The sequence below is a fragment of the Schistocerca nitens genome, chromosome 1 (genome assembly GCF_023898315.1).
Source record: "Schistocerca nitens isolate TAMUIC-IGC-003100 chromosome 1, iqSchNite1.1, whole genome shotgun sequence".
NCBI lineage: Eukaryota > Metazoa > Arthropoda > Insecta > Orthoptera > Acrididae > Schistocerca > Schistocerca nitens.
The window spans coordinates 642,971,211-642,988,229 of record NC_064614.1 but is presented as its reverse complement, the minus strand read 5'-3'; the positions used below and the strand labels follow the sequence as shown (position 1 = coordinate 642,988,229).

General features: G+C 36.8%; 1 protein-coding gene across 1 annotated transcript in view; it reads left to right on the top strand.

Moving 5' to 3' along the window:
- LOC126258184 (ARF GTPase-activating protein GIT1) overlaps positions 1–10,115 on the top strand; it is a 311,125-nt gene extending 301,010 nt beyond the window's left edge. Inside the window, exon 15 of the mRNA XM_049955621.1 lies at positions 10,011–10,115. Within this exon, the coding sequence (XP_049811578.1) occupies positions 10,011–10,089 (79 nt within the window). The 3' untranslated portion in view covers positions 10,090–10,115. The remainder of the gene's footprint in view (positions 1–10,010) is intronic.
- Positions 10,116–17,019: the final 6,904 nt, after the last annotated feature.

Below are 17,019 nucleotides of genomic sequence, written 5' to 3'. Positions count from 1 at the left end.
ACACTCCCCGGTATGCATACGGAGTGCACATTGGTTTCCTTCCCCTCTCTTGCTGCCATATTCCTAAGGGGCCCCATTACACGCCTGACGTTGGAGCTCCCAACTACCAGTAAGCCCACCCTCTGCGACCGCCCGGATCATGCAGACTGAGGGGCAACCTCTGGAACAGGACAAGCAGCCATGTCCAGCCGAAGATCAGTATCAGCTGGAGACAGAGCCTGAAACCGGTTCGTCAGACAAACTGGAGAGGCCTTCCGTTCAGCCCTCCTGAATGTCTTTTGCCCCCTGCCACACCTCGAGACGACCTCCCACTCTACCACAGGTGAGGGATCAGCCTCTATGTCGGCAGTATCCCGGGCAGCCACAGTCGTAGTCCGATCGGGGGATGCGTGGGACAAGCTGGCCGTCCCCGGCAAACCCCCATCCGGCCCCCACAGTGATGCCCATTGGCAACAGCCTCAAGCTGTGTGACTGAAGCCAACACTGCCTGAAGCTCGGAGTGAAGGGATGCCAGCTCAGCCTGCATCCGAACACAGCAGATGCAGTCCCTATCCATGCTAAAAACTGTTGTGCAAAGAACGTCTGAACTAATCTACAAGAAGCACAAACAATTCGACACAAAATTTAAACGGTTATTAAAATACAAGATTGCCTAGTAAGTGCAGTAATGCTGCTACTTGCACACTGCTCGGCGGCGGAAGGAGACTACGCGATTTTACACTATTCAGGTACTAAAACGCGATGCTACAACTCTCAAATACTATAATAAGCCCGAAATTTATGAATTAAACAATGCAAATACCAAAAACACGCAGAGAAATTAAGAATTAAACTATGTAGCAAATAAGTGAGCTAAGAGTATACGACTTGCTGCTGGCAGCTGCTTATCCAACGGCGGCAGGGAGCACTCTGTTCTCTGTTTAATTGCTTGAGGGAATTTTCGGATAGTGCACTCAGTATAATGTCACTCGATACTCTGTCCTTACCACCTGTCCTAAACATCAGAGTGTCCCAGTCTATATCTGGTAATTTCAACTCTCCACCTAAGGCTATAACATGCTGAGGAAATGTATGTGAAATGTATTCCAGATTTTGTCTCAGTTGTTCTGCCACTAACGCTGCTGAGTTGGGAGGTCGGTAATAGGAGACAATTATTAACCTAGCTCGATTGTTGACTGTAACCTCCACCCATTATAATTCACAGGAACTGTCCACTTCTATTTCACCACAGGATAAACTACTACTAACAGCGACAAACACGCCACCACCGGTTGCATGCAATCTATCCTTTGTAAACACTGTCTGTGCCTTTGCAAAAATTTCGGCAGAATTTATCTCTGAAATCAGCCAGCTTTCCGTACCTATAATGATTTCAGCTTCGGTGCTTTCTATCAGCGCTTGAAGTCTCGGTAGTTTACCAACGCAGCTTCGACAGTTTACAATTACCATACCGATTGCTCCTTGGTCCCCGCATGTCCTGACTTTGCCCTGCACCCTTTGACGCTGTTGCCCTTTCTGTACTTGCCAGAGGCCATCTTACCTAAAAAACCACCCAGTCCACGCCACACAAACCCTGCTATCCGTATAGCCACCTGCTGTGTAGTGGACTCCTGACCTATCCAGTGGAACCCGAAACCCCACCACCCTATGGCGCAAGTCGAGGAATCTGCAGCCCACACGGTCGCAGAACCGTCTCAGCCTCTGATTCAGACCCTTCACTTGGCTCTTACCAAAGTTCCGCAGTCAGTCCTGTCGACGATGCTGCAGATGGTGAGCTCTGCTTTCATCCTACTAGCGAGACTGGCAGTCTTCACGAAATCAGATAGCCGCCGGAAGCCAGAGAGGATTTCCTCCGATCCATAGCGACACACATCATTGGTGCCGACATGAGCGACCACCTGCAGATGGGTGCACCCTGTACCCTTCATGGCATCTGGAAGGACCCTTTCCACATCTGGAATGACTCCCCCCGGTATGCACACGGAGTTCACATTAGTTTTCTTCCCCTCCCTTGCAGCTATGCACCTCATTGAGGAACAGAGTGAGCTGTTTCGCAGGCACTCTGTTTGCGGAATCCATGTTGATTTTTATAGAGGAAATATTCATTTTCCAAAACTGTCATAGTTCTTGGGTGTAAAACATGTTCCATAATTCTACAACAGGTTGACGTCAACGATATAGGTCTATAATTGTGTGGATCTGTGTTATGGCTTGTCTTAAAAATGGGAATGACTTGCGCTTTTTGCCAGTCGTTAGGTACCTTTCGTTGCTCAAGCGATCTACGATAAATTACTCCTATAAGTGGAGCAAGTTCCATCGCATAATGTTTACAGAAACTTATAGGTATCTCATACGGTCCTGACGCCTTTCCACTACCAAGCAATTGTAGCTGCTTTTCAGTTTCACGATCAGTTATCACAATACCTGCCATTTCTAAATTCGTACGACGATTGAAAGGAGGGACAGTGTTACTATCTTCCAGGTGAAACAACTTCGGGCTTCTCTCTGTTATCTTCTGTTTCGGTGCTGGTGTGGTCGCTGAGAGAATGAATAGATGATTTTGACCCACTTACTCATTTTACATACGACCAAAATCTCTTACGGTTTTTACTTGGGTCGGTTGACAACGTCTCATTTTTGAAATCATTGAACGCTTCTCTCATTGCTCTCCTTACGCTCATTTTCATTTTGTTCAGCTTTTGTTTGTCAACTAGGTTTTTACTTCTCTTGAATCTGAGATGATGTGCTCTTTGTTTATGTAGCGCTTTTCTAATACAGCTATTAAACCATGCTGGATCTTTCCCATACCTTAAAACCTTACTCGCAACATTCTTACCTAGGGCATATTGAACGATGCTTTTGAATTTTTTCCAATTGTTTTCCACATCTTCGTCCTCATCACCGAATATTTTATGTCAACTGCACAGATATTCTGGAACTTGTATCCTGTCACCCTTGCTGAGCAATAATATTTTCCTACCTTTCTTAACCTACCTTGTAGGACGCGTCGTCGTAGATCTGTCACAGCCTTATGATAAGTGATACCTTTCTCTACATTAACTGATTCGATAAGTTCGTGTTTGTTTGTTGCCAGGAGGTCTAAGACGGTACCCTCACGAGTTGGTTCTCTAACTACTTGCTCAAGGTAATTTTCTGGCTATACATCCAGAACAATGCCACACTAATCCCTGTCTGTGGCACCAGCTTTGATGGCATAATACTCCCAATCTATACCTGGCAAGTTAAAGTCACCCGCTGTTACAACGGCATGATCAGGAAAATTACTAAAGATATTTTGCTAGTTCTGTCTGAAGCGCTCTACAACTACAGATTCTGACCCAGGTGGTCTATAAATGCATCCAACCACTATTTTTGACCGTTCTTTGATACTCAGATTCACCCACATTAAATCACATTCAGAATCCATGTTTACCTCGATATATTTTACCGAATTTTTTACTGAAATAAGCACGCCGCCACCATTGGCGCTTAACGTATCCTTATGCTAAATATTCGAATCTGAGCTTAGGATTTCCTTGTCACTGACATCAAGTTTCAAACAGCTTTCTGTTCCCAATACTATCTGTGCACTATAACCTTCAGTAAGTGATACACATCTGCGATCTTTCCTCGGATGCTCCTGCAGTTTACTAATATCATATCAATCTTTTCTATCTCTGATCTGAGAGGACCAAGATTCTCTGAGGTCACTGTGGCTGATTTAACATTCAAATCCCCATTCATCCCAAGGGAGGAGTTCTCTAACCTAAAAAAGCCTCATGTGAACGCCACCCATACTCTGCTACCTTAAAAACCGCTTCCTGCATGTAGTGCACGCCTCACATATTAAGGGGAAGCCTACAATTCTGCACCTGATAGCAGAGGTTGAGAAATTCATATCCAATACTATCACAGAGTCGTCTGAGCCTCTGGTTTAGACCTTCTACTCTTCTGCAAACTAAAGGACCACGATCAACCCTGCATACAATGCTACATAGACAGCTCAGCCTGCACCACACGTGCATTGTGAGTTGCCTTCATCAAATCAGCCAGCTGCCAAAGGAGCCGAGGATGGCTCAGATCCCAAGTGGCAGGCATCATTCGTGCTGACATGTGCCAACACATGGAGCCAGTTGCACCCACTGCACCCAACAGCCACTGGCAGGACCTCCTCCACATCTTGGATGAGACTTTTCGGCTAACATACTGAATGGACAATGGAGTCTTTCCTACCTTTCCTGCCATCTCCCTGAGAGGCTCCATCACCTGCCTACCATTGGAGCTCCCAACGACAAGCATACCCACCCTCTGTACTTGTCCTTACTGGGCAGGAAAATCGACCACTCTGTCGCTGGCCCAACAGGAGAGGTATCCCATGCTGGCTCAAGATTATCATCAACAATGGGGAGCACGTTGTACCTGTTGCTAAGATGTAATGAGCCAACCGCATGGCCTGCTCCCTCTTTCACCTTCTGCTTAGTGACACGCAAACCCTTCACTGTCTGCCACCCACACTGGAGTGAGGATGGACTGCTCAGTTGTTGCTTATCAGATGCCGAGGCGACGTCCGGGTCACCAAGGGTTTCCGGTGGTACCGAAGGTGTCGCACATCTCATCACTGGTGAACCGACATCACTGCAACTTTGAAGATTAGCTATAAGCTTGTCGATAGTAGCCAACACAGTTTCTAGCTGTTTACGGACAGAAGCCAAACTCTCCTTGTGTCTGCTCACAACAGGCACAGTCCCCTTGCCAAATCGTACTGTGTATAAAATAGAGATAAGGTCTCAAATGGCGCGAGTTTGAAATGTATACAAAAATAAACCAAAGTAGAATAAAGTAAAAGTAAAAGTTGCTGCGCAGATTTCCTACTGTATTCTGAAACTGCAAGCTATTAAACCAGAATACATTTCTCTATTGAATTTGATGTATTTACAGATAGCTGTAATTAGAAACCTCATTTACCAAAAAGTTACTGCACAAGATAAATATTCGAACTAGGATGTACTGATCGTAGCTGTTTGATAGCACAGAGTTTCTGGCGATGGGAAAAGTTACACTAGGAAGCCGCCCTAGAGGAGGATATTCACAAGACTTACCCAAAAACAAAAATTACGATTAATTTTTGAAACCATTAGTCTACACAGTAAAATACACATATGTAGTTCACTTCTTTTCTGAAGCATGTGGGAAAAACAAAGACTAAATTAATTTACGGTTTATCTGGCCAGTGCTGCTGCTCCTGTGTGTCCTCCTGGCTTGGCAGCAGCCTCTACACTGAGTAGTCAACGGTCATTTCTCAACCAAGTCACACGACCGGTGACGTGGCGGTCTGGTGGTGGGAAAATATACACTATGAAGCCGACCAACACAAAGATATACATAAGACTTACGCAAAAAACAAAAAACTAAACTTAATTTTCTAACCACTAGTATACCCTGTGAAATACATATGCATAGTTCATTTCTTTCCATAAGCATGAGAAAAAAACCAAACACTAAATTAATTTCCTTTTAATCATCACGTGCTGCTGCTGCACGTCCTCTCGGCTCTGGGGCTGCCGCTAATTAATGAATATAATATACATGCAGTCTAAAGACAGCTTTAGCTCTCACTGGTTCATTAATAAACCTGATATCTGAATGTAAGTATAGTTCTGATTTAGCAATATAATCTGTTTTACATTTGTTTAAAAGTACAGGGTCTAAATCTCTAGACCCTGGAAATATGTACAGAAAAGATAAAATATCATTTGTAATTAACGGGTTTCTTCGTTCAAAGAATGGAATAACCTTTGAAATGAGAAAATGAGAAAATAATAACTTATTGACCTTATTAGTAGCTATAATATTAATGAAGAAATGAATAATAATATTAACAAGTCAAATGTGAGCTCTTGCCAGTGCAATGAAATGAATGCAATAAAAAGTAAGCAACAACCGCTTATTCACACAATTCATCTTATTTGTAAAAAATTAAATTTTCAACGATTATATGAATTGTATTTTTACAAATGGAGCTTACTGATGAAATGGTTGTTGATTAAATTATAAAGGGAAGATCATTTTGTGAATCCATATGGAAACATCTAATACTGAAGTTCAATAAATTATCTGAAAACATCATAAGAGAATTTCGAGATGAATTTGACTGGAATATATATCGATTGAACAAAAATTATTAGAAGTTTTTATAAGAGAAATTCTAGATAGACTAAGCTGGAGTAATATATAAAATGTCAGAAATTATCTGAAGATTTTATGAGAGATAAAATTAACTGGGATATTGTGGGGTATTAAAAAATTTTGTTTGCAGATTTTATTAGAGAACTTAAAAATTTCAAGATAAAGTTAACTGGAATTTTGTGGGGTATAGAAATATGTTATTTGCAGATTTGAAGAGAGATTAATAGTTTTAAAAAAACACTGGTCTTGTAAACCGGAAATAAGTCTACTCCCCACATTTAAAACTGCAGAGGTGAAAAAGCTTCCTTCGTTGGTCCCCAAAACCGATATTTCAAATAAACTGACCCCTGAAATGATCAAAATAATAATTATATCACTATCAAACTGGAATCATAAATTGAGTGGACAATGATTATCAGAAGATTTTATTGCAGTAGTTCAAGATAAAGTAGATTGGGCAGATATATCAACTGATAAATTAAAAAGGGAAAATATATTGTATGCACAAGAAATGACTTAAGATTTTATGCGAGAATTTCAAGACAAATTAAACTGGGATTCCATATTAGGTGAAAAACATTATTTGAAGATTTTTAATAGAATTTGAAGATAAAGTTAACTGGAAAATAAAAAATTGAATGTCCTCTATGTTTAAGTAATGAAAATAATCAGTTTATAAAAACAAAGTGTAATCATATTTTTCATAAAGCATGAGCAAAAAATATCAGAAGATTTTATAAGAGAATTTCAAGATAGAGTAATCTGCAGTAATATGTCAAATATCTGAAATTATCTGAGGATTTTATAAGAGAATTTCAAGGTAAAATTAACTGGATATAGACAAATAGTTTTTGCAGATTTTATTAAAGAATTTCAAAAGAAATTAAATCACATATCGAGCGAAAAAAGTGTATCAAAAGATTTTATTAGAGAAGTTCAAAACAAAATTTAAAAAATTAAACAACAAATGTGTAAAGTGTTATTAAAAGATATAATGAAGAGTCTACTACAAATTAATTCGATGATGATTTAATAATTGTTGATGAAACTTATATTGATAATGATGATGATGTTTGAGAATAGATTAAAATTATAAGATTGTAACTGTATATATGAGGATAATCCCAAAAGTAAGGTCTCCTATTTTTTTTGTAAGTACAGAACTCTTTATTTGTGGCAGTTGGTCACACTGTTATGAAGAGTGCTTCACGCACTCTGTGTAAACATGCACACGCCACTCTCAGACACTCAGTCTTGATTGGCAGCCTTGAGAATGGAGCTCCCACTGGATGTTACCGCCAAGTGCGAATTGCGCGCATTTATTCAGGCAGATTGCTGCGCCAGTTGAAGCCCATCGCCAATTGACGGAAATGTATGGTGAGTCGTGCATGGATGTCAAAAATATTCGTAAGTGGTGTAGAGAGTTTGCAGCTGGTCGGACCGAAATTCACGACGAAGAAGGAGTGGGAGACCATCAGTTTCTGAGGAGACAGTGTTGAAGGTTGAGCAAAGCTTGCGTCAACATTGGCCGATCAACCTGGATGATCTCTGCATGTTGGTTGCTGATGTTTCCCAAAGCACCACTCACAGAATTTTAACGGAAACATTAAACTACCGGAAGGTGTGTGCAAGATGGGTGCCATGCATACTGACTGAGGACCACATGCGCCAACGAGTTGATGCTTCTCGGGCATTTCTTCACCACCCTGCGGCCAAACACGACAACTTTCTGGACTCAACTGTCACGGATGACGAAACCTGGGCATACCACTTTACACTTGAGACCTAGCAACAAACACGCCAGTGGCGGAATCCTTCTTCGCCAAAGCCATAGAAAATCAAACAAACACAGTCTGATGGTAAAGTCATGACAACCGTGTTTTGGGATCGGAAAGAAGTATTGTTGGTCGACTTTATGAGCGCTGGGACCACAATTAATGCTGACAGGTACTGTGAGACTCTGAAAAAACTCAAATGGGCAATTCAGAACCGGAGAAGAGGAATGTTGAGCAAGAGCATACACATTATCTATGACAACGCTCGCCCACACATCGCTCGTCAAACCATTGCTCTTCTGCAACAGTTTCAGTGGAACATAATCTCCCACCCACCCTATAGTCCTGACTTGGCGTCCATTGACTATCACCTGTTCCCTAAATGAAAAAACATTTGGTTTGAAAGCGATTCAGCTTCGATGACAAGGTGAAAGGGGAGGTTCATAACTTTCTGAACAGCATGGCGGCGAGCTGGTATGATATGGACATATAAAAACTGCCACAGCGTCTACAAAAATGCGTAGACAGAAATGGTGATTATGTCGAAAAATAGTTAAATGTTCAAGCTGTAAACTGAAGTAAACCATTGTAGAAATAAACAGGTATAAGTACTTATAAAAAAATAGGAGACCTTACTTTTGGGATTACCATTGTAAATTGCACTAATGCCCAAAACGTACTTAGTCAAAACGAGTGATGATTTATTAAGAAAATCAATAATTTTATTGCAACTAACACCAATCTTGAGATACTTAGGAGTTAAGTGAAGAAACTTTAAGTTTTATGAACAGACCTAGATGTGGTCAAAAAGATTTTTTTTGTATTTATAGAACAAGTATGCATCAATGGAATTAGAAAAATATAATATGGAATTATAGAGGAACAAATAAAAAATTAGAAGTAACAGAGACAGCATTATGTTTATGGCAAAAATACATTAATGTTCAGTTTGCTTGTGATATTAATAATCTGATATAATAATCTGATTTTTAAACAAGTCTATGACCAGTACCTTCACATGAAATATTTGATGGAAAAGGCAATGTGTTAGGTCATGCACTTTTTTCAAATAAGAATAGTGATGCTACAGAAATAAATATGGATAAAGATGATATCTGGTATATGAAAACTGACAAAAATACACCAAAATATCAAACAAATTTATTTGAATATATAGTTCACGAAATCGTTCACTCATTGAGTATATATCATTCAGATGTTTATGAATCAATAATGTATCCATTGAGTAATGATTCACTTTTTGAATTATTTCAAGTAGTTATTGATGGTATTCAAAGTTTATATGGTAAAAAAATATCATCACAAACGACTATAATGAAATCAGCGCCAGTTGTACCATCAGTTAATTAAAATGAATTAGTTAAAGCATATGTCAAATTAGTAAACTTTATCACTCATTAATTATGAGTGGAGTTCTACAAATTTTTATCAGAAGTCGGTATGGATAGGTGATGACATGAATTCACAGTTAATAACTAATTGGTTAAAATTTTTATCTCAAGATTTACAAATAATAGATGGAAGAATGCAAAGACAAAGTGGTGAAATTGTATTATTTGTTTAGAGTATGATATATATGGCAAATGTACAAACATTACAATTAATTCCAGTCAATATCAAGTACAGGATTATGTAAAAACCTTTTTATTAAATGGTGTAGACAACACATATTCAGGTAGAACATTTTTATTTTTAATGAACTTTTCTATATGAAATTAGATGAATGTAATTTTACATATAAATCACAAGGAGCTATAACTAGAGAATTTCCAGGATTACCTGCCAGAGTGAATCTTCATTCAGTTACATTAATGATTTGTTGTATTTTTTCAAGTGTGATTCTTTTTATTAATATAATGAATTTTCAAAAGAAAGTAGTTAGATCTGGTACAGTTGGTTTATCTCTATTTGGTATTAAATTTGGTATTAAATTTGCAACATTACTGAATATTGTAAAATATGATAGAAAAATTATTGAATTTTACTTTTCCAAAATCTAATAAATTTTTTTCTCTATAAATGGAACAGGTTCAAAAACAAGCAGAACAGTCTTATGGTGCCAAATCCAAAATCTGTAAATATTGTAATACAGAGAAGTCAACTGTAATTTTATTTCACACAAATATACACAAGATGGATAGAGAATTCTGTGTAAAAAATGTGTAAATGAATATAATGTCAAAAATTACCAGAATAATCGAATTCTTGTGTATGTAGAAAAAAATTTTCTAGATATTATTATGAAAAGGTTTTACAATGAATTCCAAGTGAAGGATATTGGAAAATATTATTGTAAATTGAAAAGCAAGAAAATGATACATTGGCAAAGAAATGTAAAACCTGTAAAGAGATGAAAAATTTAGAATGTTTTTAAATAATCATTCTCATTAAGATAACCAAACACAATAAAAACAAAAATGTGTTTTACAATGTATGAAAAACAAGAAAGGACACTCATCTTGTACTTAATTTTAAATATCTAATAAATGAGAATTCGCAGTGATCTAATTTTGAAAAATTAATTTTTACAAATCTAATGAATTTTATTTTCTATAAGTAGAAAGGCCAAATGGAGCAATTCACAGTTATTGAACATCATGATTATTGTAAAAGAAATAATGTAAGAAGATATTGGTAATTAAATAGATCTGATCTAATTAGATTTATTAAAAGATATCAGATTACATCTGCAAAGTGAAAGTCTTTGTAAACAATACCTTTCTGGAATATTAAAATTATAATGATTTTTTCAAAATCAAAGAAGATGAAGCATAGAAAAAAATATTACCATTTTCTAACGATATCCATGAGAAACAACAAACCAGACCTAATAACGAAGATAAAGCACAGAAAAAAACGTTGACATTTTCTACCTATGTGTTTCTAAGGCAAAAAACTAGAATCAATGAAGATAAATCATTGAAAAAATATTACCATTTCCCGTCGATGCTTTTGTGAAACAAAATACGAGAGATAATAAATAAATATTATTACCTTTTTGTAGTAATTTTTTTTGGAAACCAGGAGGCAGAAGAACAATTAGGGAGTATGCAGCTGATACTGCATGTGGAAACGGATTTTGAAAGTAATTTAAACTCAACTAAACATAATCATTTGTTAACTGCACCAAAACCGAAAATTACGAAAATTGTGAAAGATGATCAAAGAATACATCGTGGATTCAAAATAACTTTAAGACTTTTTTGTGAATACCAAATGCAGACAAGTAGAAATATTATAGAATTTCAGTTTCTAACAGAAAACTATAGTTTCACCAATGAAATAGAGATAATTAAAAAAATTTAAAGTTGGTAAACAAAATATTTTATCAAGAATGAGTGATTTTCAAACACACAAGTCAGGATGGGCATTTAATAGAATCAATTGTTTACAACTAGTAATTAATACATACGTTCCATTAAGAGAATCACCTAACAGCATTTTACCAGATAAAATAAAGCATGTATTATTGTGAAGAAATGATCAGAAGTTTTTTCTGTGGGCATAAAAATGTACATTATATCCTGTATATAAAAATTCAGAAAGAGTCACGGAATATAAAAATGTTGGTCTTGATTTTGATCAGAAACTTGAAACTTTTGAGTTTGCTGTAGTGATTGCTCATATTCCAAACACTGAAAATACAATTAATGCATCGCATCTATCAACATTTATTCATTTAATGAATAGTATCAATTGTATCCATTAAAAATTACGAAAAGTAAGAAATAGAAATGTGTAAATCTTCTTTATTTTCTGGAAGGAAGTAATTCACACTATTGTTGTACAAAAAATTTATACATGGTTGTTACAGGGGAAATTCATAAAAATTAAGAAGTAAAATTTATTTGTGGTATGTGTTTACTCCATTTCACTAGTAAAGAAAAATTGGATAATCACACATCAAGCTGTTAATTAACAAACCAATAAAAGTCGAAAAGGCAGAGAAAGGTTCCTATGTAAGTTTTAAAAATTATCAAAATATGCAGAAAGTTTCATTTGTTATTCGTGCTGACTTTGAAATTTTCTATTGAAGATGGATAACTGTCAACCAAATCCAAAAAATTCATATACAATGAAACATCAAAAATTTGAACCAAGTTGACCTGTTAGTATATGAAATATCTAAATGGTGTGTATAAAGATCATGTTGTTTATAGAGGACCAAACTGGCATAAAAAACGTATAGAAGAGGTTGAAGAAATTGGAAGAATTTATTCTGAAAATGAAGAAATGAATCCATTAACTCCTGAAGACCAATCAAGATATGTGAGTTCGAGAAAATGTACATACATTGTGTAACTATCATTATTCATCAAAAAAGATTAAAATCATGATTCTTTTACTGGAAAATATATAAATACAATATGTAATAAATGTAATTTACAATTAAAACATTGAAGATATTTACCAATTTCTTTAGATCATTTATCGGGATATGATTCACATGGGTTTATGAAGATAACTTTGTTTTGATAGGAAAGAAACTTATTTAATACCAGACAATGAAGACAGTTATATTTGATTTTTGTAAGAAAATAGAGAGTTAAAAAACGTGATTCATTGACACTCTTAAATTTGTGGTTTCTCCACTTGATATCCTTTCATCAAAATCGAAAAGAGATCAAATGAAAAACATTAGAAAAAGAAAGTGGATTGCACGTATTTTCGTGGAAAGAGGAGATTTATTATCATCATCGATATTGTATCTTCGTTTTAATAGATGCTCGATTATAGGACATGCATTGATGTTAAATACAACTGTTACAGTTCAGTGTTTACTCCTCAGTATGCTGATCAGAGCTGTGTCGCTATATTTTAGGACAGAGATGGACAACATTTCGTGGGCCCAGGGGGCAGACTCACATGTACGTATTTCAGCTCGCTGGCCACTTTCTCACATGATGTCACAACAGTGCTCCTAACACATGAAGTCAATACTAATGGGTGTGGGACATCAATGTTTAGTGGCAAGGGAACCTCCCCATCGCACCCGCCTCAGATTTAGTTATAAGTTGGCACATTGGATAGGCCTTGAAAAACTGAACACAGATCAATTGAGGAAACAGGAAAAAGTTGTGTGGAACTATGAAAAAAATAAGAAAATATACAAACTGAGTAGTCCATGCGCAAGATAGGCCACATCAATGATAGTGTAAGCTCAGGAGCGCCATGGTCTCGTGGTTTGCGTGAGCAACTGTGGAACTGGAGGTCCTTGGTTCAAATCTTCCCTCGAGTGAAAATTTTAATTTTTTATTTTCAGACGATTATTAGCTGACAAATTCTTATGTTTTCATCGCTTTTTTGGGAGTGATTATCACATCGCCAAGAAAACCTAAATCGGGCAAGGTAGAAGAATCTTTTTGCCCATTCGCCAAGTGTACAAGTTAGGTGGGTCGACAACATATTCCTGTCATGTGACGCACATGCCATCACCAGTGTCGTGTAGAATATATCAGATGTGTTTTCCTGTGAAGGAATCAGTTGACCTGTGACCTTGCGATCAAATGTTTTCGGTTCCCATTGGAAAGGCATGTCCTTTCGTCTACTAATCGCACGGTTTTGCGGTGCGGTCACAAAACAGAGACACTAAACTTATTACAGCGAACAGAGACGTCAATGAACGAACGGACAGATCATAACTTTGCGAAAATAAAAAAAGTAAACTTTTCACATGAGGGAAGACTTGAAGCAAGGTCCTCTCATTCCGCAGCTGCTCACGCTAACCACGGGACCACGGCGCTCCTAAGCCCACGCTCTCCTTGATGTTGCCTATCTTGTGTATGAACTACTCAGTTTGTATATTTTGCTTATTTTTTTCATAGTTCCACACAACTTCTTCCTGTTTTCTCGATTGATCTGTGTTCACTTTTTCAAGGCCTATCCACTGCGCCAACTTACAACTAAATCTGAGGGGGGTGCGATGGGGAGGTTCCCTTGTGGGTAACGGACCAATCTGAATGATACTCCTTTCCCACCAAGCCATGCCAACAAATTATGACTCGAAAATAAAATTGTTGAATGTAAGTTTCTATTCACCCAATCTTCTAGTATTCATTTATTTGCACATCATAAACAATTTGTCTTCATCTATGAGTTTTTGCAATACCTGGCTTAAAACTTCTATTGGAAAATTGTGTAACACCATCAGTAAAGAAACTATGCTCATGACATGCAAATTAATGAAATTATGTGAAGATAGGATGCTGGGCACCTTGAAATGTCATCATGGAGAAATAAATTCCTATAAAAATAACTGGTTCCAGTTAATTCATCATAAGTTACTGACAATCTTGACAGCTGATGTGTGCTAATATGTCCACAACAGACAAGAATTAGTTGCTTATGTTTGAATGAGAAAGAACTGTAAACATGTAAACAGAATGGTGATATGTCACACTGATAATAATTGACACACTCAATACAAGTTGGTAATACTTAGAATATTTCAGATGGCATCAATATTCTTTCTTAATATTTCTAGTATTAACAATAAGGTAACACTCGCCTTCAGGCGGTTATTGTATTTAAGTATTGACAATAGTACTAAATGTGAGAGGGCCTACCAGTTTCCATGTGAAATTTGTACCATTGGTAATGGTATGCACAAATCGTATGTTGTTTACACTGCCTAAAAAGGCCAAAACTACTCACACCAATGACAGGAGAGGCTTTACAGACGGTACAGTCAATAAGAAGACAGTACTCAGGTGATACGATAGCAACACCTGTAATGCATAAGTTCGAAGATGTCTGTGACTTGCAGATTTGCAGATAATATATTTGGATTCACCCCTAAGCTTTTCAAGAGGACATGAATATTATCATACATAGCGTAATACAAAAACTCGCCAAACAACTAAAAGGAAACTCACCTGGCTTGACAACAACTTGTCCAGAAAGTAAGTGTGAATTTTGTTGTCCATGACTGTGACAATATATGACATTTCATCTTCAGATGTTTATATCTATTTTCATGTCATACTTTAGCTCAACGTCTTGGTGCCTTATAATTCATCAAAATAACTCATGCCCCAAAATAAAATCTTTCAAGTTCATATGATTCTGCAGGAACCCATATGAAACATTTAAAATTTTGCTATCAGCCATTGGGAAAGTTGAAAAACTACACTTAATAAATGTATTTACAATGATTTATTGATTTTAAAAAATATTCAACAGCAGATAAATGAGAGCTCTGAGTTTGAATTTTTAACACAAAATTGTTGATATCTAGATTTTTATCACTGATACAGAGTCTTAACGTATTTTGAAGGATGTCATCAGTTAATCTTGTATATGTGTTGCATTTATTTGTCTTCATAAGAGAAAAACGTTGTTCACACTTATATGTGCTTCCAAAAAGACAAATGTTCCTTTTTGCAAATGATCTCAGTTGCTCATATTTCTCTTTGGTCAAATAAGTTTTATAAAATTCGACCAGGTTTACTTCTTGAAATTTGGATTTTAAAGACAAATGTCCTGAAGTTCAATAAGTTCCATTTGAAGGTTTTCTGGGGCCTTTTTGCATCACATGTTATTCTTAGCAAATAGAGCGAATATGCTGTCTGCATTCCTGAAATTAGAAAACCTTGTGGTAAATTGCACTAATAATGGTTTCAGCTCATCAGCATAAGTAACATTATCAACATTTTCATGAGTTGACGCTGTGGGACGAGGTAACAGTTTCCAGATTTCATCTGCATTTCCCACAAGCGCATCTTTGTCTGAAAAGCTTTCAGATGACTGTGTAATTCGTGAATTAACTACCCTTGTGTCTAGAGTTTGTAATTTAAGTTATTTAGATGAGCTGTGATGTCATCCACAACTGCTGAATCACAAATACATTGGAGATTATTAATTTCAGCCAATGGTTCCCCTCTGATAGCCATAAAAATCTGATATTTCTTATCAAAGACATAAAAACGTTTTCGCATTTTGCTCTTACTCTGTCATCTCGCTTCACCATGGCAAGCTAAATCTTCACGTTTGGAACACTGAAATAGCAGTGATTTAGTGTGTGAACGTTAATGAAGTTGATGCTCATGGTAACCACCTCCATGACATGTTTCATTTTAATTGATTTAGCACACAGATTTTATTGGTGAAGAATTGTTAAACTTTCTTTGCCAACATTTAGTACAGAAGATTTTTTATTTAATGTGCCAATAAAACCTTTTCATAAATCGACCATCACAGGTGCTCCATCAGAACGAACTCCAGCGAGTTGACTCCACTGCAGGTTGAAGGTTTTGATGATTTTTCAACTTCGTGAAAAACGTATTCACCACTAGCAGTTTCTTTTAATCACCGTAATGCTAATAATTATTCCATTATTTTGAAGTCCACATCTACATCAGGAACAAAAAAACGCCAATTCAGCTGTGTGTGATAAATGAGTGCTATCGTCCAAAGCAGTGAAAAATGCTTTGAATGCGATGGCACTATTACATACACTTTTTTTAATGTCACCAGCCATCATTTCGTCGAACCACTGTTCGTTGTGACAAGGTTATTTGTCAAACACTTTTTTTTATCAGGACATGTACATCGCCTTCGGAAAAACGTTTCAATTGCTTGGCAATATTTCTGCTCACTATAAAACAAGCTTTAACCAAATTGTCACACAGTGTCACACAGTGTCCTCGGTTTGGCGAACATTTGCTGTTGCTTGTCCAAATTGGATATTAATAACTTGTTGAGCACTGTGTTTCCAAGAAACGTGCCTTTCATTTTAATGATGCACTATACAAAAAGCAAAAAGGTTTATTGTTGTAAATTATGAAGAAGTAATCCTCAGTCCATTTCTCCTGGAATTGATGGCATTCAGCATCTACTTTCCTCTTCTTAACGCCAGACATTTTGTGAATAAACGTGACACATAAAGACACTTACACGAAATTAAGAAACAACTAGCACAGAACTTCACAATCGAACTGACAACACAGAACTAGTTAGTTCAGCGGCACCTGCTGCCGTTGTTGAATCGGCACATTTCAGGGGCAGTCGATAATTTGAGTGGCATTGTTGCCTACTA